The sequence below is a fragment of the Atractosteus spatula genome, chromosome 13, assembly GCF_055471065.1.
Source record: "Atractosteus spatula isolate fAtrSpa1 chromosome 13, fAtrSpa1.hap1, whole genome shotgun sequence".
NCBI classification, from domain to species: Eukaryota; Metazoa; Chordata; class Actinopteri; order Semionotiformes; family Lepisosteidae; genus Atractosteus; species Atractosteus spatula.
This window is the reverse complement of record NC_142718.1, coordinates 35964882-35986580: the sequence shown is the minus strand read 5'-3', so window position 1 is coordinate 35986580 and position 21699 is coordinate 35964882. Positions and strand designations below refer to the sequence as shown.

The window sequence follows — 21699 nt, the reverse complement described above, 5'->3', positions numbered from 1 at the left end:
CCTTTAGAGAGGGCAGCAGGGCCGGAGCAACACAGACCCACACACTCGACACAGAAAAGCATCACATTGTGACCAGTGATACTTCCCATGTCATTGACTGAGGAGAAAAGGGCAGGAACACAAGAACAGGAAGAGAGAGAATACCCAGTGGATATCTTCAAAATGAACAGTGAAACACCAGCCAGCGGACAAAAGCGGAAACTACGTGGAAGTGCTTTTAAGACTGAGAACTCTTTACACAAAGAGTTGTGGGAGGATGGAACAAGGTACCTAGCCATGTGGGCGACGGTGACATCCTAATATCTGTCAGTCAACAAAGAGCTGAAGGAGATCCCCAGACAACCTAACTACTAACAAACAGGCTAGAGGAGCTGAATGGCCTCATTTCTAACCGTTTCATCTTCTAATGACAAGGAGAGCTGGGGAGGGGTTGAAAGAAGAGAGAAAGAGGGAAGGAGGAGTGTTGGTGGGGGAAGTGATACAGACACACACGTGGTTTCATTCTCGTCTTAAGATAAAAACAGAAAACCAAATGTCAAGGCAAAGAGCCAGCTGAACAGCGAGGAAGGGTTAACAGCGATGCGCCGCTGGAGAGGGGAAGGAGCAGAGCACAGTCTTGTGATGAGAGGCAATCTGAAGTCTCAACACCCTCCCGGGAGAAGGGGGTTGGGTGGCAGCGCTGTGTGGGCGCTTAATCAGATTCAGATCTCCAATGAGGCTTGAAAAAAAAAAGTTTCATACCAACTTAATCTAATACACACTGTGAATATATCTGAAATGCGATTTAGAAAGCTGAGCCACGGCTTTGTTATAGTGTTTATTTAAAATGCTAATTGCCCCATGTGATATGCCCACACCTTCACTTTTCTGAACCTCCTTCTGGCGTCCTGCTGTCCAGGAGCCTGCGTACAATCTGCCCATCTTCAAACTTAACTGGTGCTTAGCTTCATTTCCCTTCAAAACTTCTTTCTTAGGACGAAAGGTATTTTAACACATACTGCACGCAGTGGCCGCTGGCAGTGCAGTGTACCCGTCAGGTGTTTCCTGCTTGCTTGGAACAGTAAAGGTGAAAGAGAGAAAATGTCTGCAATAGCACCTCCTGAACAATAAAGCCATGCTTTGCTTTTAAGGCTGCAGGCACCAGATGTCAATTTAGCTGTCAAATCCAGACAATGTTCAAAGAGCAGTTAAAACAGCTAAATGAGTATGATAAAAGGCCAAGAAACAATAGCTAAGACCTGGCATGTACAGTAGGCTTCATTTACATAGCCCTCTCATGTGGAAGAGACAACCTAGAATATAGCCGAGACACTTAAATGTGGTGTGCTTTTCAATTCTGATGTCGCTGTGCCAGAAGAGGAAAGTACAGCTTCCAACCCACACGTCTTTCAGTCGAGAGAGACTTTTGTTAAGGTTCTCGTGGTAAAGAGGCACTGGAGATTCGTCCCCGCGGCCCCGAGCTGACGAGCTGTGGAAAACGAGGCTCTCCTGAGAGCGAGTCCGGCAGGTCTGCTGCCGCGGTCTGTAATTAACACCTCGCAGCAACTCTCTAGCCCTCCCAGGGGAGAAAAGGAGACCCTGCGCTCGGTTCTCCTGGGGCCGGAGTCGCTGCGGTCTGCGCAAGGACAGGGCAGCTTAGGTCAAACCTGAAAGGTCGGACGCGCTGGAGGAGAAGGGTGACAGGAAGGGCTCGTTCAGGACATCTTTACAGGTGACCAATCCACACAGACACGGATGAGCTTAAGCAATTAAAAAACTAAAAGGCTAAAAACTCAGTTTACATGAAATAAGGCTCCACTTCCATGGAAATCATTAAAAATGCTAATTCTGCAAAGAGCTCTTTTATTTCAAGGCTGTCAATGTTGACCACTGCCCCCTACCAGCTTGGGCCTGACGATCCCCATTGTGGCCGAGTTCAGACGTTTCTGCCTCAGGGACCCCCACTATCCACAGGTACTTCTGGAACATATTAATCGTTGATGGAAAGGAGCTTTGATTAAATGCAGGTGCTGTATCTAGCATTTATACCTGTGGTTATTAATATACTGTACCGCACAATATAACCAACCATGAAACATATTGTTGAGATCTTGCACTTAATTAAAGCTTAATTAAAAAATAAACAAAGCCCACTGCACAGGGGAATGTTTTTGCTCAGTAAAACAAGGGCATGTGATGACAGCAGTGGACTCATACAATTCTAATTTACCCAGTTCTACACGATTTCCTCCTGCGCTGAAGTCCAACTATAAAAATAACTGTAATCGTTTGCACTTATCAGTGACCGACATGGCTTTCGAATCTCCATTAATGTCTTTGCTCCTCTTCTCCTCGAAGAGACCGACAAGAACGAGACAGCCGGAGGAGAACTTAAGCGGTAAGACAGAGGAGCTGAGTGCCAGTGAGCCAGACCCAGATAGGGGCACAGCTGAGCCTCCAGGGAAAGCCGCATTCCAGCAGAAAAAATAACTACTGAGGCAAAACTGTCTATACAGCCATCCACCTCCATCTTCCCACACAGGCCTCCTGGCAGTCTGGGAGCAGGAGTGCACATCCCGTTCTGACAGGCAGGCCGAGCCGCACGCTAACTCACCGATCCGCACCGGATGACTTTGTATCAGCTCGTCACTGCAGTGTGGCCAAGTGACCTCTCTTTCCCTGCAGGGCCTTCGTTACTACTAAAGGAGATCGCATAATCTGGACCAGTCAGTTTACTACAAAACCATCTTGGGATCAACCCCCTACTGTGCTCAGTAATAACCTGACAACTAAATCTAAGCTTTCAACACCAACACCATGCTACGCTGACAGTTGTGATCCTACAGTGAGGAACAGATTTCAGGTGGCTCCCAGCATGCATGAGTTCAGGCTCAAAGTAAACACCCCCAGCCCGGATCACTGAGCACAGGAACTTCTCACTGGAGCAGGAGTGAAGAGCCATGTGCTCATGGGTGTGACATCAGTGTAACTACGGTGCAGCAAAACCTCGACTTATTTGACACCGTTCTTGCCAAACCAGCCCTTTGATTATTTAGAAGAACATAAGTTTAGAAGGCTCCAGCCTAGCTGAAGGTCAAGACGGTGGCTGGTAGGAGGATCTGGAGGCCCATACCTGCATAACAGAATTGGCAGAGTTTGTTCTGCTGACGTCTTGCGCTCGTTTAAAGCTGCAGGTATCTACATGTATTACAGCTGCTTAGAAAGCCTGAGGCACATTTAATGAGCTCATATGGCAGCTCCACTTGTAAATCACATAGTTCAGATATTAAGACGCCTGCTGGAAGACTGGAGCTTCAGCGAATCAGTCTTTGCCTTCTAGGCTTTCCGTGCTAGACAGGGCCGCCCTGGAACTTTGGATTTCGGCACGGTCGGTGTGGCTGAGGGCACGGGGCCCAAGTCTCTGCCCAGACCTGCCATAAAAGCCACTGTCAGCGCGGATGGAGTGAAGTCTGACTGCGAAAGGATCCTGGGATACGTTAAACAGTGAGGTCACACAAAAAGTGCGTCAGGGTATTTACTCCATACGACACAAGCAGACTGCACAGCACAGCTCTTAGGCGTCTGACAAAGGGCTTAGCTTTTACTCTTAACTAGTTTTTTTAATAGCCATTGTATATATAACTCTTCAGGCAGTTTTGTGGGGGTATATGGGGAAAAAATAATCCTAAAAGTTCCCAGAAAAAGTTTATAAAGGGCAAAAGTGGGCTTCTACACCATGTACAAGTGAAAGTTGGAGTTGACTGCAGCGCTGCTACAGCAGGGCTGTTTCTCATTTCTTTATGGGGTTGAGGAAGAGGACCCGCAGCAGGGCTCCGAGGGCAGCGGGGCCAGAGCTCTGCAGGGAGCCGCGATCCAGAGAGGACGGCAGGCGGAGCCATCCAGCAGAGACACAGATATGAAGCCTCTGTACCGAGGAAGAAGGCGGACAGCTCTTTAATCCAGGATGGCTCCCAGCAATCAGTGCATCTCACTCAGGCCCAGACATGTGGCCCTCACCTGCCGTTAACATCACCGGCCAAGTTCTAAAAACGGGAAGCTGGCGGTACATAAATACCAGTTCTCTCTTCTTGCACATGTGCGGAGGTGGCTGTATTCTTAGAAACAGCAGGACAGGAGGTAATAAAACACAATGGAAATATTTCAACACACTTTAAAAAAAGTAAATTGACAGAAATGTTAATGGGTTGTTGAAACTCTAGAAGGGATGGGGAAAATCAGGGTAGAGCACTTCAGCACACTGGTGTCAGAACGTACAGCAATGATTCTCATCTGTGTCATAAAAGCACATCATTTGTGATGTCTTATCTCCCCTACAAGCCTGGCTGAAGACATAAAACAAATGCAAAACCAAAAAAGCCAGCAGGCAAAAGGGTCAATTCCTGTTCTCATGCCTCAGTGTGGTTGTTGAACATAAACAAATTAAATCAATCTTAAAAATCAATTTCCAGACCAATTCCAAATCTATTTCCCTTTCTATGAAATCATGTTACAACAGTGAAACACAAACCAGAAAGGTTTACTGGAAGCCTGAAGGGCATTAAATACAGCGGGACAACTTCTTTACACAAAGGGTTGTGGGAGTCTGGAACAAGCTGGATGAGATCCTCAGATTAATTAGCTATATAAAAAAATCAAATAAGCCAGATGGACCCAATGGCGTGGTCTTGTTAGTAATTGTTCTTATGCTGCTAAATCCATTTAATTGCAGAGGTGAACTGGGACAGGAAGACGGGATTTGAGCTCAGAAGAGGAGGAGGCGAGAGTGGCCGGCGTTTCGGTACCTGTCTTCCCCGCTCCGCTCTCTCCAGTGATCAGGATGCACTGGTCCTTGTCTTGATCCCGCAGGGACCGGTAGGCCTCGTCCGCCAGGGCGTAGCTAAAACACACAGCAGGAATCTCTGTTAAATCTCACCCACTCGTGCTGCACTCCCTCCGGCAGGCCGGAGCCCAGAGGATTCCAGCCGAAGCCGGGCCACAGACAACCCTGCTACAAACCCCAAGACTGTCACTATCAGAAAGGGAAAAACCTGTTCGATACTTTCTTCTCTTCAAAATAAGCAGCGGGAGTTGAACCTGCCAGGCTCCCCTCACAATAGACGTGCCTCCCATGCATCGCCTGTGTAAAACATATCCGTAAATGACAAATAAGCAAATGAATTATGAGATGTCAGTGAGAAGATTATGTGCAACGTGACGTGCTCCGTAATCCTCCTACAAGGGATAAAAAAGGATCCTAAAATTTTCAGAAAAATCTTATTTAAAAAAGGTCAGTACATGGTACGTGCAAAAACCGAAAAGCCAGTGAAGTCAAAGCTCAGTTCATGCGAGGACATGACTTCTATTATTACCTCTCTAATCACCCCCTGTGCATGAGAGAGCCCTGCAGCGCGAAGCACTTTTTTAATGAATCGGGACATTTTGTGCGAGTTTGAGGCTGCAGAAAACAGCTGCACACATCAGCCCCGACAACACATGACATCCTCACAGCCTGGTTTATTAAAGCCTTTGACAAGTGTTGCTGCGCCTCTGTCACACAGCTCGTGGTCCCGAGCCTTCCCCGACAGGGGCAGGACGTACCAGGCCACGGCCTCCGCTGGGCAGAGCAGGGTAGGGTGTGAACTGGCCACCCACTTCGGGCAAGGGCTCAGCACCTCACTGGGATACGCCCTTCCTAAAAACAGCCCTGAGAGCACTGCCATCCCTGCTCTTATTACAGCTCGGAAATCACACCACGGCCATTCAGCTCAGCTCTGCACTTTTCCAGCCCACGAGCACCAAATTAGTGAGAGCTCTGGGCAGAGCTGCAATACTTCTTCATGCATTTACTTAGGAATTTTCCAGCGCCACAACTAATAATAGATAGGAGTGTGCAGCAGGCATTTTTCTTCTCCACAAGAAATAATGTTAATGCCCTGCTCCCAACGGCAGAGAAACGAGAATGAACAGCAGGTTTATGTAACTCCTAACGACTTTCCTAGCTTCATCAACTGAAGTGGATTTTTTTTTTTCAGGACAAGGCATTTGAGCTGTGAAATCTGCGGTCGTTTAATTTCATTTCTCAGCATCAAAACGGTTCAGGGTCCTGTTCATATTTGAAGTCTGGTTCCATGCATCCAGCCCTTAAGGAAAATCTTATTTTCTGGCAAGCAATAAATTAATGAATATTTTTCTCTATAACTAAAGCGTAAACCATTCAGTGTTTTTGTAAACCATAAATTACACTAGGTTCATATCACTTATGTTGGATTATATGATCAGCATCAGAAGAAAATTATCACTGTGCAGGTATGTTACTAGGAGAATTAAACACATGGATTTTGAATATGAAGGAACCTATTTTTATTCCTTGATGGCTGACTGTGATAGAGTTGAGTGACGTTGTTGCATAAGCACTAAAAGCCTACTTTGTAAGAAAGCTGGGTGGACGCAGGCAATTTTAACTTGTTGAATGCCAAAGAAATCAAGAAAGACAAATACGAAGGAACAAATATGCTCCACCTCCCAGGAGAACAACATCTTTGCGACATCAGTATGTTTGAGGCTGGTCTAAGTCAGCCCTGGTATTCACCATCTGGGGTGCTCAAAGCCAAGAATTTCTATCCTGGTAAGATTATAGCCAAACAATGCAGAATGACATGGCATGATGTCGGTGAGCATAAGCCATGACCCCTTGACAAGACTGGCAAATCGTGCGCCGTCTTCGTGACCGTTTTCACGACCTGGTGCAGCATCAGAAACCCCAGGCTGCGACAGCCTCAAGCGTTCAGCTTCTCCATCGTGAGGAGCCAACTAAAAAGTCAGCTTTTTGCAGGTCAGACAGCCCCCCCCAGGGGCGCAGTGTTCAGCCCTCTTCACGGAGAGACCAGAATGAGATGGGGTGACAAACGCCTGAGGCGGACTCACCCCGCAGCGGAGCAACCCTAACTGAGCTGCACATATGCAGAACAACCCATGAGGATCCCCATGTGTGATGGCCTGGGCAGACGCGTTAATTACTACTGAGCTCCCCTGGTAATGGATGGATGCAACCGAACTGAGCATCCCTGAAGAGCTGCCTCGATGACCTTCTTGCAGGCTCACCCTGACATGACAACCATGCATGTGACAGTAATGCTATGGATGCCAACTTGTCCCCATTTAACCCTATTGAAAATCTAGGGCTCGCAGATCAGAGAACAGGCAGGCACATGTTGGTGAGAAGCAAGGGACTAAATATGACAGGGCAGCATCTGCAAACTGGCGCCAAGCAGGAGTCGTGGATGTGCGGAATCCATACCTCTTAGTACGGATTGAGAGACGTTTTTGAGGATCCTGTACTTGAAATGTGCTTCAAGCATGCAGACCTGGACCCGTCCTGCATTATCTGACATGATCCTCAGAGAAAGAAAGATTTCAGTGTGAAGACCAGTGGGACCTCACAGAATAAGAGCGGACCCAGAGCTGTGCTATCGTCCCGTCACTCCGTAGCTTCAAAGGGAGCTGGGATCAGTGTGGACCAGGGAAGCAGCAGCAGCCGATCAGAGCAGGCGGAGCAGATCGGAGCAGGACATTACATCACTGCAGAAATGTGTGGAAAGAGCACAGCAGGAGAACAGATGGCGGGGTGTTGTTTGAACAATCTCACCATCAGCCATGAGGGAGACAAAGGACTAAGATCACACAATTAAACTAGTCTGGGAAAGGGGAGAGAGCAGAGGAGGGGCGTCCCGGCCGTGAGATGTAAGTTAGTGGTGAGTTGCCAATTCTCAGTCGTTGTACCCAAATGATATTCGCTCTCAATGACCTCAGAAAAGGGAGGTCATATTGCATGCCAATAATTTTAATAGAAGCAGTATTTACATCTGGACTTGGCGGCTGCCTTCTTAAAGGGGATGGAGGGGGGAGGTGGCTGCATCTCAGATGACCATTTTAGTTTACTGTTAAGTTCTCACAGGAAACACAGTAGCTGCTTCACAAGGGTTTTTCAAGACAGATGTGCCGAAGGACTCCCGAGCCCTGGGCAGACTACTGCGTTTGCCCAGGTGGTGGTCAAACCCTTGACAGGATTCAGCTGGATGGAACTGGCAGTGTGGCTCACAACGCTGCCCCACCCACCGGCTTGCTGTGTCAGTTTCTAAACAGCTCCCCACTCATTTGTCTGCTCATCTGTAGGAGGACGTCGAGCATGGGCAGTCCTCATCCACGCCTGACGGTTGCAAGATCACTGTGTCAAGGCAAGCTGATACCAAATTCAAAAGAGGAAGATTACAATCCCTCAAACCCCTTAGCGGGTCAAGAGGCCAGATCACCTCAAATTAGCTCACTTCTGTCAATTCTCCAGCCTTGCAGAGAGAAAAAAACAGTTCAGCTTATTTCAGACATAAAAACGTTTCCAAAAACAGCTGGATTACAAAAGCCGTCAGGGTGTGCGATTTCAGTAACAAACATCTGCACTATTTATATCTGCATGCATTCTGTCATTACCAGCACACGGGACAGACTGAAACATCAAAGGGGGGGTGTGGGAATAGCTTTTGCCTTCCACATCTAAACTGGATCACGCTTTAGCCTTCTCCTTCATTTGCACGGAGAGGCTAAATATAGGAGCGCTACCGTCGGCACTCTCCTTCTGAAATTAAGCAGATTCAGCACTGTAATTTCTCTTTCTTCAGAGCAGTATCCCAAAACCACAGCAGCATGAAGCAAGCTGCAGAAAATAGCCACCACCTCCCTTGAAGAGCTCCGAGACGGGGAAAAGGGTTGTTTATAAGCATCAGGCTGATGCGCCCAAAGACCGAGGCAGGTCTCGGCGACGTCTGCAATCTCAGCTGACAGCAGGATGTGAGGATGTCATTTTCTGCCTCTTTATGCTCCTGCAAGTTGCTGTGCACAGAAGGAATTTCACATTCTGACGACATTCTGACAGCCTTGGGGCTAGACTGATTCCAGTGACCACATCACATCCAAAATGACCAACTGGAAAAAGATGTGCTTTGGCGAAGAGCTAAGATTCAGACCAAAAACATCAATCAAAAGTTTTGTGTGGGGTAAAGCTCAGAATCGATCTGGCTATTATAAAAAAAGGAAAAGATCGCTAGAAGAATAATAGGAGGAATACACAAACCCAGGTGCCTAATATGCTGGATTTGCAGATTACAGGTATGAAAAAATTGCAGTCTTTAAATCGGAACCTAATTTCAGCAATCTGTACCCATCTTAAACACAGCCTTGTCAGTCTCATTTTTAATTCATCTTTTTTTCACGTTGGTTATTTCTATTTCAAGCACACAGAGAGCTCTGCTTCCCCCCCATGCTGCCGAACAGTGAGCGCGTGGCCTGTCTGAAGCTCTTTGTCGGCCGGGGAGCTCCAGGATGTAGGTCTTTCAGTGCCACTTCCTCACATGGGCTAGCCAGTCCCTGTAGGGGAACTCGGTCTTCCTGAGCCCGTGCGGCAGGAGAGAGCCAGATGGCCGTGGATGGTGTGGGCTTTGGCAGAGCACAATGTCTCAACCGGACCTGCCACACAGAGACTCTTTATTCCGCACATCTTGGCAATCTGACAAGTGCTGCATCATTTCTATGACTTCCCACAAGTACACAATCACAGAGAAAAAAACCCACCATGCACCATATATGCCGAATGAGGAATGGGGTTAGTACGCTTATAGCAAAGGACACGACCGGGTGCAGTTATTCACTTTTCGTGCATCAGCTAGTGACATCCAAAGGCACAATCTCTAGAAGGAAATGGGAACTTCCTACACTGTCCCCATCCGAGCCCTGCAGTGTTTTCTCTTGAGATCAAACCTGTGCTAGGAAGACTGTCCTGCACGGCCGGGGGAGAGGTGCAGCAGACGTGCACCTCGTGCAAAGTGCCACCCTGCGCACTTTGCACGGTGTGAAGTCACCGTGCGCTTCCTGCTCTTCAGGCACGTCTCCAGACCCGATCCCCTCTCTCCTGTCAGCTGGAAGGGAAGTCATAGTCCCTGCTCTTCCTGGCTTCCACCACTCTTAGGCTTCTTATCAAAGACAGGTGGCCTTTTCTCTGTTCTATTTTTGCCCATCCTACCTTCCCTCCAGAGTCTATAATAAGAACGGCAGGATGTGCTCAGGAGCTGACTTGAGCAAAGGAAGGACAACAGGGCTCGACAGAAAAGAAGAAAAAAAGGAGAGCTGGGCTGATGCCAAAAAATACACCCCTAACTCTTTTCACAAACATTCCTTTTTATGAAAATTCGATCAGACAAAGCATGTGAATTTATACCCAATTTTCATATCACGAAAGCCAACATCAAAACTACAAAGAAGCAGCACGGAGGAAACTTCTGCCAAATGTACAGAGTGAAGTGGAAGACGGCATGCGACCCGTTTCATGTCGAGTGTAAGCATCGCCTTCCACTGACTGGTATGGGTGGTAGGTAGCACAGAGCCCATGGAGTGGAAGGAGAGACATGCGTGATACAGTTCACCACGCCTTGCTTTGTGCTCTGTTTGCTACTATTGTGTATGCTGTTACTTTTTGTGTAAGGAAATTTGTGGTTTAGCCTTTATCATGGACCCTAAACATGTTGACAAAATGAAAAGTGTGTGTGTGTGTGTAATTACGCAAAAAGCAAATGAAGTGGTCACTGCACATGGGTATGATTAACGAGGTCTAACTAGATAACCAGTGTTTTTTATTACTAACACAAGCCTCAGTATGAATGCTAGTTATTATTATATGCCACTGTCATTTTGGAGACAAAAGTTAAAGCAGGGATCCAGAACGGATTGCAATCCCCCCCTTGAAATAACGGAGGTTTTTCTTTTGACAGATTTTTGCTTTACGAAACGGTTTCTGGGAATGAATTAAGTTCGTTAGTACCTTAAAAAGGTGGTAACCAATGCCCACCTCAAGCACATTTCGAGTGGCTGAATACAGCGCCCAAACTTCTATGACACTGCATGGCTGCCGAAGACGGGCAAGAGCAGCTGCACTTGGCTGTCCTGATATTGTCACGGTTCACTCCAGTGACAGGTGTGAAGCTCTAGGTGTGCCGCCCTCTGTTCTGTCTGGTCTGGTTGTGCACCTGGTCTCTAAGCACAACATGAAAATAAGACCATTTGTCCAAGATCTGTCCGGCCTGTGGAAACTAAAGTTCGATCAATGGATTAAATCGATCAATACCTTCTTTTACATTGTGTCCTGAGGTGTTCTAAACTAGCACACGCCGTTTTAAAACATTCTGGCCCATGACACCTACCCATGCCCACTCTCTGCCCTGGCTCTGAGCCTGCTCTGGACTTTTTTTCAGGAAGAAGCTCAGATTTGCCCGTGATGAGCCAAAATAAGAAAGATGCAATGGATGACATTATGCGTCTTGGCAGAAGGTGTCGCGAGCGACATACAGACGGAAATAAACACTTTCTCGTGTCCGAAACTGCTTTCGCTTTCTCCCAGTGTGTTTCTTAGTTTCAATATTCTCAAATCCTACTTTTACAAAAAAAACAAAACATTCCTTTTTCTTCTGGCTTTGCCAGGTTTAAGGACTGGCCAGTCAAGTGAGCGTGAACCGTGCACTGAACGCAAGCGCACACCGCAAAACACAAACAAACAGGAAAGCCACGAGAAAACATCTAAAGACCAGACGGACAGCGAGGGCATAAAAAGGTTGCATTTAAGGAGGAAAATACAGATGGACAAAGGCAGCACCTCTGACCCCAGAATAACCCAGGCTTTCACTGGGATGTGTAACCTCTGATCAGACGGGACCGTGCAACTGCGTTTGCCGACAGCAGACACACGCAGCCATTGTGAGCTGAGCTCGGCCGGCACGGCGCAGACGGGGCTGTAGCACAGGAGTCCGACTGTTGACTCAGCCGCACAGGCAGCAGCTCTGCAAATCACAGGAAATACAGGGGACCTTGGGCGGGCCCGAGTGGGGGAGGCACGGCTAAAAATAACATACAGTACACGAGACACAGGTCGAAGGCAGAACAGGTCTGGACCCCCCCACCCCTATCTGACAGGCTGCTGGTCCTGCACTCTGCCCTCACCCAACTGTATTAATAACAGGTGAAAGAAATCCACATCACAAAACCGGCACATGAAAAGCCAAACAGTAGCTACTCTAATGATGTTTAGCAGGCACAGCACTCTTTTGTAGGTCTTATTCACAGAGCGTTAGGGACAGTGATGATGCCCCAAGGATGCCAAAGGAATGACATGGAAGAGACTGAGCATAAAAGCGGAAGTGCTCTTGAAAACCACCACTGGCCTGTAAAGTTATGAACAGGGTGTACTGGACTGTGGTGCCCTTTTATATGAGAGTCTCAAGGTCGCAAGGTTTCGGGGTAAGGCTTTGGAAAGCAAGAGTCCAGCCACATTACCACCTCCGTTGTCAGCAAGCTTTTCATCGGGCTGCACAGAGAATTCTTAACAGCGGCTGTCAAGGCCTGGAAGTCATGAATAAGAAGAATCATGGTCGACAATCAGGGCTTGGCACGAGCCCAACTGATCTCGCACACCGTGGAGAGAACAGACCCAAGAATCAACAGCACCAGAGGGGCTGGCATGCGGACAACTGTTTCCTAATGTCCTACAAAACTGTACTGATGAATACCCACTATTTTCTGATGTTAACTGTGGGGGGAAATTTTTCTTCATGCACCATCAAAATCACTTATACAGCATTTTTATCCCCAAAAAGCTTTTGGTAAAGCATGATGCCTCCCAGTACGCTGCTCAAGTTAAAACAGAAGACATACCAATATATTTTTGTAAGGGGACAAGTAACAGGTTTATTCCACGCTGAAAAAAAGAAGAAAGAAAACAACGTTTCGGCCGTGGAGCCTTCTTCAGGTGTGGGGTATATTTTTGTAAGGTGAGCCACAGAGAGGCGATCGGCAGGGACCTAGTCTGCTGAGTGCAGACCGGGCAAAAGCAGGAACAGAGCCTCTACAGCCGAGAGCAAAAACCACAGAGACGGGCTGAGCTCTGCGTCCGTCTCTTCAAACTGCCACCTCCTCTCCGCTCCTAACGAGCGCAGCTGCTTATTATTGTCGGTTACCGGAGGCACATCTAGATTTGCATCTCATTCCACCTACACGGAGGTGGGCGACTGTGTTGCTGCTGGAACTGACACACACACACACACACTGTGCCGTAATTACGACTAATTTCCATAAGCGTGCGCCAGATGGACAGGTCTCAACGACCGATATCTAATCAGCCACTTAACAGCATGCACGGATTTCAAGTTGCCATTCAAAAGACAGAAGGGCACCACGACCCCCCTCCTCTCTCCTCCCCACAGCATCTGTGTCCATTCAGATCGTCGGAGCTTAAAAACAGCAGGAAATCCCCCCCCCCACCCCAACACCAGCTGAACAGACCCGTAGACAAACATCGGTGTACAAACAATGCTTCGATTCCCCAGAGAAACCTGCCAAACCACTACTCCAAGAAAAGAATGAGATGAATAAGTACAGTTAGGAAGCACAAACGTGTAACAAAACCACTATCTACACATTCATAGGCCTGTTATGCAGTAAATAGCAGGTTGGCAGGTGATAATCATATTTTCACACTAATTACAGTAGCTACAGGTTAATGTATGTAATGGACACGCATGTGAGAGAACAACTCATCCCTCACCCCCCCAACCTAACCACATTGTAGCCTAGCGCTACTGGAAAACCTAGCAACAGGCCACTGCAAAGCTGAAACTACACATTAGTGGCTGGGTCTACAGCCCTTGGTAAGAGTTTTGCGCTCCTAGTTCTCTGTGCTTCCTCCATCTCGTGGTTTTAATCCCTAACTGAGCTCTCAAACACTTAATTGAATAAATATTTTGCACCACTAGGATTTTTATTTTCAACACTAAAAAGACAGAAATTACCTGAAGCCATTCATGTCAAGTTAGCTTAACACTTCAATTATGGAACCGACAGTGCACCTGGCATGCAAAAGTGAAGACAGAAGGAGGAAACCTTCGGTCTTTAACGGAATGTGAAACCTTCAGTGGGGCTCCGAAAATAAAAGTTGGTTTTTACGTTGAGAAAAAAAAATCTAACCTGTGCAATGTCTTTCTGCCCCACACCAGCTACAATCTCATCTCGACCGACTGAATGGACTGATCGAGGGGGGAAAGATGAGTGCAGGGTGGACAGGGACAGGAGGCGAGCTACCCTTGCTTGGGCACCCAGGTTTACTGGTGTGCGCCACTCTTTCTGGGCCAGATGACACCTGTGCCCACCCCTATCTGGGAGACGCCATGTAGGGGAATAAAGCCAAATGGCAACACAACCACTGTATAGACCTAAAGCACAACGCAGCAGCACTGCCTGTTAAAACTAAGTCCGACTTCCATCATTCCAATCAGAGTGCACTGCTCAGATAGATAGACCCTCCCAAGGGCACACTGGAAAGCCAACTTCACGAAAGGCAACAGAAAGACACATTCCCAAGCCTGGAACTAATCCGCACTAAATCCCAGGAGGTGCTTTCAACTCCAGCCAAATGTCCAGCTTCCAGGAAGACAAAAAAACGGCACAAAACCCATAGGAATGGGATCTGGCAAGCTGTTCCACAGGTAACTCAAATCACAGGGGAATGAGCAGATCTCCTTGTGAAGCCTTGAGGTAACCGAGATTGCAGCGCTGTTTTCTACTAGCAGAATGTCATGTACTCACTCATCCCCTAGCACAAGCCTAAACTACAGCAAGAGAGCAATTACCTGCAAGCTGACCTCCACGTCACTTTGATCTTCAGAAGGATATTTGCATGTAATCCTGTGTCTGGCACATTTGTGCAGTCAAAACCACAACAATAGCTTGTTGACTTGGAACAAACACCTAATAACCCGCAAAGCGAAACTGGATAAGACGCCTGCATAGAAATGAGATCATCACTGTACAGACTAAATACTTGGCAAAACCTGCTGTTGTTTTTTTTAAAAAAAGAAATCTGGAAGGTTGCACGGCCTTCTCTCAATCAGATGCTTTTCAAGGCTGCAACCCTCATCCATACTAGGAGAGAAGGACAGATTTCATGCTCCTGTTTCTTCCGGGCTCTCAGTGAGTCACGTTCTAATGCTTTTGCTCTTGCAAGATCAAGAAGGGCAATGCCAAGGGAAACCTGCACAATAAGTTTGCAGGGTGCTCTTTTTTCCTGTACTCGAATTATAATTTTTAGCATTCTTCTCAGAGCTTTTGCGCCAGTTTCCCTACATACCCCTAACATTATACTTCCCAATTGCTGGGGTTCTGCTCGAGTAAACATTAGGAAGGGCAGTCCCAGGAGGTACAAAGGGCTTGACCCTGCCATGTGGGGAGAACAGACAGCACTGGGGGTCAAATTACCTCTGATTGCACTGTGAAATCCAATCTCAGCAAAGATCCAGCTGCCTGCCTCTCTGAAGCTGAAGCACCACTCTGCGCTTCAGCAAGTCTCTCAGAAAGAGACGCAGCATTCAATTGATCAGATTTTACAAATCAGAAATACTTCATAAAAGCATAAAGACATCCCAAGCACAACTGATATTTCTGTAGCTGGCTAAAATCTAGATATAAGATTCGGCAAGTGACATCATACGGATATGAAACTTGTTTTGCCTTTCTTTCCAAATAAAATCCTGAATCAGAACTCCTTGAAATACGAGGGGGATACAGAGGTGCTTATCAGTGCCTGATCCTGCAGATATAGGCCTGTAGTCACTCTGTCCCTCTGTTATACAGGTGACACCAACAGCAGGACTGGAACTTTTCTGAAGATCTAGACAATGCATTGCAGCACCTGACTGAGATGAGATTGGCATCCAAGCACAGGATGTTGGCGTCTTAATTGTTCCATCACCCCCACTAATCGCACCGAGGTGGCAGGAGACAAAGAGCCCTTTACCTTTTCACAAACATGCATCCTTCCCTTTTCCTTCCAAATAGTTTCTGATTCATTTCTAAAAATCATGCCGGAGTGACGTCTTTTCCCACACCTTGGTTGCTTGCTGGAGAAGACGAAGGAGCATGACTGAGCCGAAGAGCCGAAAAGCTCAGTAAACTCGAAGCAAACGCCTCTCTCGACCCGAGCGGAGGGGAAGTCTGGTCTCTCATGCCCCCCTCCATTCCCCCACCCCAACTTCACTGCAGTCTTGCTGCACGGTCTGAAGAAAAGAAATACTTTCCAATAATGGCTGCTTATTATTCTTTACAGTAATTCTGGTCAATTACGGCTCATTAGGAGCAGACCAGCTGCAGAGCGCTCAGAGTTTCACACAATAGCTCCGTGAGTCAGTTGCTTTCAGCACTGAGAGCAGGGGCACCCGAGAGGCCAGAGAGGAACCATACCCAACAAAGCTGGCAGTGGGCACTACCTCCACATTGGCAGCAGACTGAACAGCAGACAGGACACCTGGTCACCTCAGCCCTGTGTCCAGAAGTGGGGTTTTGTTTTGTAGGCATTACACTAGGACACTAAGTGCTCAGTCCCAGACTGCACTGGTGATGACATCTCCACAATGGATGCCTAAAACCGCCAACTACATTGAGCTCATACTTTGTAATCTCAAACCCTTGAGCCACAGGTATTCATTCCAAAGAAAGCAGTACAAACAGAAAAGATGGGGAACAATTCTAAACTATTCTGCACTTTTGAAACTGTTGTCAAGACAGATTTACTGCTGCAATGCAAACAAGGTTTGGGATTTGCTCTAATATCAGTGTTTATTTTACTTCTCCCAGACACGATTAAGAAAGAGTGAAAAGGGGGTGAATTGAGCACGAACAACTGCTGCTGCAGAGTCATCTGAAAGTGGTTCTGAAACGCTCATGTGAAATGACATCGCCGTTCAGATCAACACCACTGAAGTCAACCCTGGCCCAGGGCCTCGTGGTTTAAGGTGATTAGAAAGGAATGTTTAAAACGCAATTTAACTATTTTTTTCTCCAAGGCACCAGCGGTTTCTTTGCTATCCAAAATATCTTTATGCCTTTTTGGAATTGAACCGGTGCCATTCTTTGCTCTAAATTTATTCCTACCAGTCAACATGATGGAAACAGCATGGCACTGAAAAAGACGTTAATTCAAGGAACTGGTGTCGCTAATGGCCCTTTTACTTAGAAGTCAAAATAAAGAGCTTTGTGTTAAGTACACAATTAGGACCTCGTTTTCATACTTACGTTTGAATTTTAGTTTTCATCTAAACTCAGTCGCAGCAAACTGATGTTTTAAGAAAAACAATTTTCAATTCAGTTACAAATTTTCACGAGATTTTGGCCTTGAATGAGGAATGAAGCCAGTAATTACAACCACGCCCACATGCTGAAGGTTGAGCCAATGAACAGACAAAAGCACACGTAGGTTGCCCTAAAACAAAAGATTTTCTTCCACAGCGGAAGCAATTGATGTAATTATAGGGGAAGTACGACGAAATAAATCAATTTATCTAAAAAACATCCCTTGAAACCAGAAGGTGGGCAAAACAAAGGCATGGAAAAATCACAGAGTAAGGAGATTCTGCGAAAATAAAATCTTACATGAGGTGAAGGTTGTTCCCCATGGCTGATATATCAGGCCGATACCTTAGCTCAGCCCCTGCATATCAGAGGCAATCAATGTTAGCATGTATAGTAAAAGGTGTAGGACATAAGCCAAGTGGTGCTAAAATTATTAATGTACTTGTAAAACCTCATTTAGAATGGCATCTTCAATTTTGGTCACCCACGATACAAGAAAAGTTAGAACAGCTCTGGAATCAGTCCTACTGGGACAAGGGAAGACTAGCAGAAGACCCCGACTCAAGTCTTCACAATCCACCACAGACAAAGCCAACCTAACGGTAAGAAACGTGAAGCAGAGAAGAAAAGTGGAAACCAAGGGGAAGTGTGTTTAAAACAGAGCAGGAGCCAAAGTGGCAAATCGCTCGGATGAGGCCCTCACAACAGGTAGCCTGTAAAAAACAAACGGTGCTGATGGGCCAAACAGCCTCCTCCTTTGGAACCTTTCTTGTGTTCTTGAGCCCCTGGAGGACTGGTACCCCGGTATAATTCATCGGGGCTCCGGCTTGTTGTGGTTTCTTCAGGCACTGAGAACTGAGAGACTCGTGATGCTGTTACGTCACACTCGTAAATCTAACACGCTGCACAGCTGTGGCTGATGATGTTTGGGTTTATTGTGTAAATGTGGGACACTCAGATGTCCCATCATCAAAAACAATGATCACCTAGCTAACAACTGCGCAACCTGTGTATATCCTAATAAACAACTGCAGCAAAGCGATCGACTGTTTTGTTGCATAGGCTGTTTAGCAGTGCAACTCAGCAGTGCAGAGTCAAGACTGAACAGCCTACAGCTGCGAACGTCCCTCAGATACATGAGCCTAGAAAGCCTGCAGTGAGCTGTCTTTGCAAAGGGAAGAGAAGCGCACAACATCACCAGCATGCACAACAGAAAAGCTTGCAGGCAAGGCTGAAAAGCTTTCCGCGATAATATTTATGCATTTTGACATCATTAATGCTACACAAGTTACTGCACAGATCCACGGAAGAACAGGAAAACAAACACTTCAGATATAATACGAAGAGGTTGAAAATTGCCTGTGTGCAACGGCAAACCCAGCAGAAATTCTAGGCTACCTGACGGTATAGAATACAGCTCTCACCTGGCTTTTGAGTCCTGTGTATCCAAGACACCACTCCTAGAAATACAGTTAAACTGAAGACAATTCAAGTGCGTGTGAACTTCCACATTCAGGTTGAAATTTAGATTTACAGAAAAAAAGCAATCTGGCCCTTAGCCCTGAAGTCCCACTGTGCCACAGGTGACAGCCACCTCTTGGGGAGCAGAGGGCTGGATCTTCAGAGGGGCGCCACGGCTGACACTGCGGCTGTGGCCGTGCCACTGTCCTGTTAGTGCGGCCGTCCAGCTCCCAGGCCACCAGCCCTCTCCCAGCCTGGAGGTCCCGTCGCGTCATGGGTCACCCCCTCCAGCCTGCCTTGGGCCGATCGCTTTTGCCCCAGATACGAACAAAAAAAAACTCTTCACTGCGAAACAAGGCCCTGGCTGCTTTTCACTTCACAAAGAAAAGGCCTAACTGCTATTTTTGTCAGCCGACGCACAAGAAATTCGACAGTATTCTTTTCAACAGAACAGTGATGTGTGTGGTTTACAATAGTCACAACTGCGATCTTTCAAATTCTTCTGGGTCAATAATGACAAAAACATCTCGAACTCAGAGGGCAATGGATGTGCTCGGCTACTGTGAGATCCAGTGGAGATGCAGAGCTCTAACTGCACTTTAATCGGAAGTATGTGGTTGCGCCTCTCTTCTCCTGTAAAGATACCCATCCTTCTGCTGAGCTCTCTGATCAGAAGACAAATTAGCAAGGTTCAATATGACACCATAAAACGGGGCTACACTGAACACGAATACAAATCAGAAAAATATCTACATCTGCCCACACACTGGGGGGTCAATAGCCCAGAGACCGCTGCTCTTCAGTGCTGTAAAAGATGTGTGCGAGACAAGGGGTGGCATAATTCCTGCTCCTTTTATAATGGAAATCCTCCACCATTCAGCATCTTTGAAACCGGCACGTTCCGAAAAGAAAAGATTCAAGCTGGTGCTGCCACTATCTCTGCTAAAACAATGCAGCGCACTCTGATTTATGCATTAATGACAGACACAGTGCACTAAAGAAATGGCATGGATTTGTAAAATATAATGTAATCGCCTTTTGCGAGTGTTTCATGCTTCAAAATAAACTTGGCTAAGCCACAACAGAGACACCAGTGAGCCTGAACATATATCGGGTCTTTGGAGAGTTCAAGCTTAGGTCTTAGGGCTGATGTAGGTTTTAAGTGCTTTTGAAATGACACTGCAATTTTAAGCAAGTGAGTCAGTGAAGCAAACTTGTACAATCCTGTTACAAAACCACCGTTTCCATGTTATTTATTGCCCTTATCTTCAGCTGCTCTATGGGACATTTACAGCTACCTTTGCATCCCAAGTTAATCTTTGAACACAGAACTGCTTCCTTGAAGGAAATTCAAGAAATTCGTACTATCATAAAAATCCAAACTGTGACATGACAGCACTGCAAATGGTTTACAAATGCAAAATATACTAATATATAGTGGGATACCCTCAGTCTGGTAATCTCCTAGGTCTCTTTAAAAGATCACCCTGCATCGGCTCTGAGAAGAGATTAGGAGACGTTGCAATAAATTCCAAATATACTTTAAGAGCAAAGAACCACATCTTCTTTGCAGTCCTATATAGGCATTCCACTTAAATTAATATTTTTGTCCTCTGGCACCGCCAGGCTGCTGCCTTTGCTGGTGTCCCATTTTTTCCTTTTTAAAAAAAGAATAAGAAAGCTTGTGTGGACAAAAAACACTTTGTAATTGTCAAATGAAATTGCTTCACCTAATGGTAAAGCACTGATAAGGTTCTTTTCCTTGCTTATGAATTGCACGAATTCCATCAAAGCTGATGAAGGATCAGGTTTTAAGAGAAAAATCTACCCAGAGTACACCTTGGATTATCTATAAATTTTCTTACCAAACACTGATCAATGCATTCCATTCATACCAATGGGCACACGGTAGATGTTGAAAGAATTACCAATGGAAAACATGCAGCACAACCACAGACCACATGCAGATTAAAAATCACACCTGCAGAGACTGAAATGAACAGAGCTCACAGCACTGAAATCCCACTGAAAATCACAGAGAGACAGTGGGTTCTGTTTTACTGGTTTAATGAGTTTAAATATGGAGCTTCTTCAGTTAATGAAGTCTAGCTTTAACTTTGCATCAAACACTCTCTTTACAACAACGATTTAATGTTTGCAAGCAGGGTTGACCATTGGTTGCGATGCACCATGCCATGTTAATCTTGAATTGCTGCATCCTTAGTAATCTTAGTGAACTTTTATCTATAACTTACAATATTGATTTACTATGATTCCATCCCTCGAGATCAAACTCTAAAAACAGTCCATCCTAACGTGAAGCCACATGGTGAACCGCCGACTCAAGGCAACTTGAATGTATGGTTACCCTGATCGAGTCCTCAGACCTTACTTGCTGTCCTTCCTGATGAGACAACATGCTATCAGGACAGCACATGTCCTCGTTCTGACTGTAGCTTTCTAGCAAGATGAATGGCATAGGTATACTGTGAATGTCCTGCTTAGCCAGACTTGAGGCCCATCGAACATTTGTGTGATGAGTTGGGATGACATGTGGCATCTAGGGCTCAGAGACGAGTGACATAAGGATCGAGGTGACGTATAGGCATCGGCAACCTGGTGCAAACATGAGCCACAGGCGAAGAACTGTACAACGTCACACTCTTTCAGAGTAGACCCCCCCCCCCTACTGGTGACACATGCTAATCAACAGAATTTTATAAATATTATACTAACATCATGTGTGTTCAATAAAACATCAGTTCACCTGCCTGCATCATTTTCCTGATCGCTATGGGAATTTGCTGAAAGTGTAAGGGACAGGTTTCTTTTTAGACTTAGCACATGTTTTTTTTAAAAAATGTATCTTATGTGGATAGATCAAACAATAGATAATGAAATCCTGATTACTATGAAAACTCTTGGGCACATCAAGAGAGCCATCATCCACGCTGTAAAGGCTAATACAGGGCCTAGTCAGCAGAGGAGTCACAGCCTTTCAGAGACTCACCACTTCAGTACAAACAGTCGTACTCAGGCCACATCCTC

At 46.3% G+C, this 21699-nt stretch overlaps 1 protein-coding gene across 4 annotated transcripts in view; it reads right to left on the bottom strand.

Annotated features, from left to right (window-relative positions):
• Nucleotides 1-21699, bottom strand: part of myo1b (myosin IB) — a 93758-nt gene that overhangs the window by 46636 nt on the left and 25423 nt on the right. For all 4 annotated transcript variants that reach the window (XM_088930064.1, XM_088930067.1, XM_088930068.1 and 1 more), the window contains exon 4: nt 4782-4876. In XM_088930064.1, the coding sequence (XP_088786190.1) occupies nt 4782-4876 (95 nt within the window). The remainder of the gene's footprint in view (nt 1-4781; nt 4877-21699) is intronic.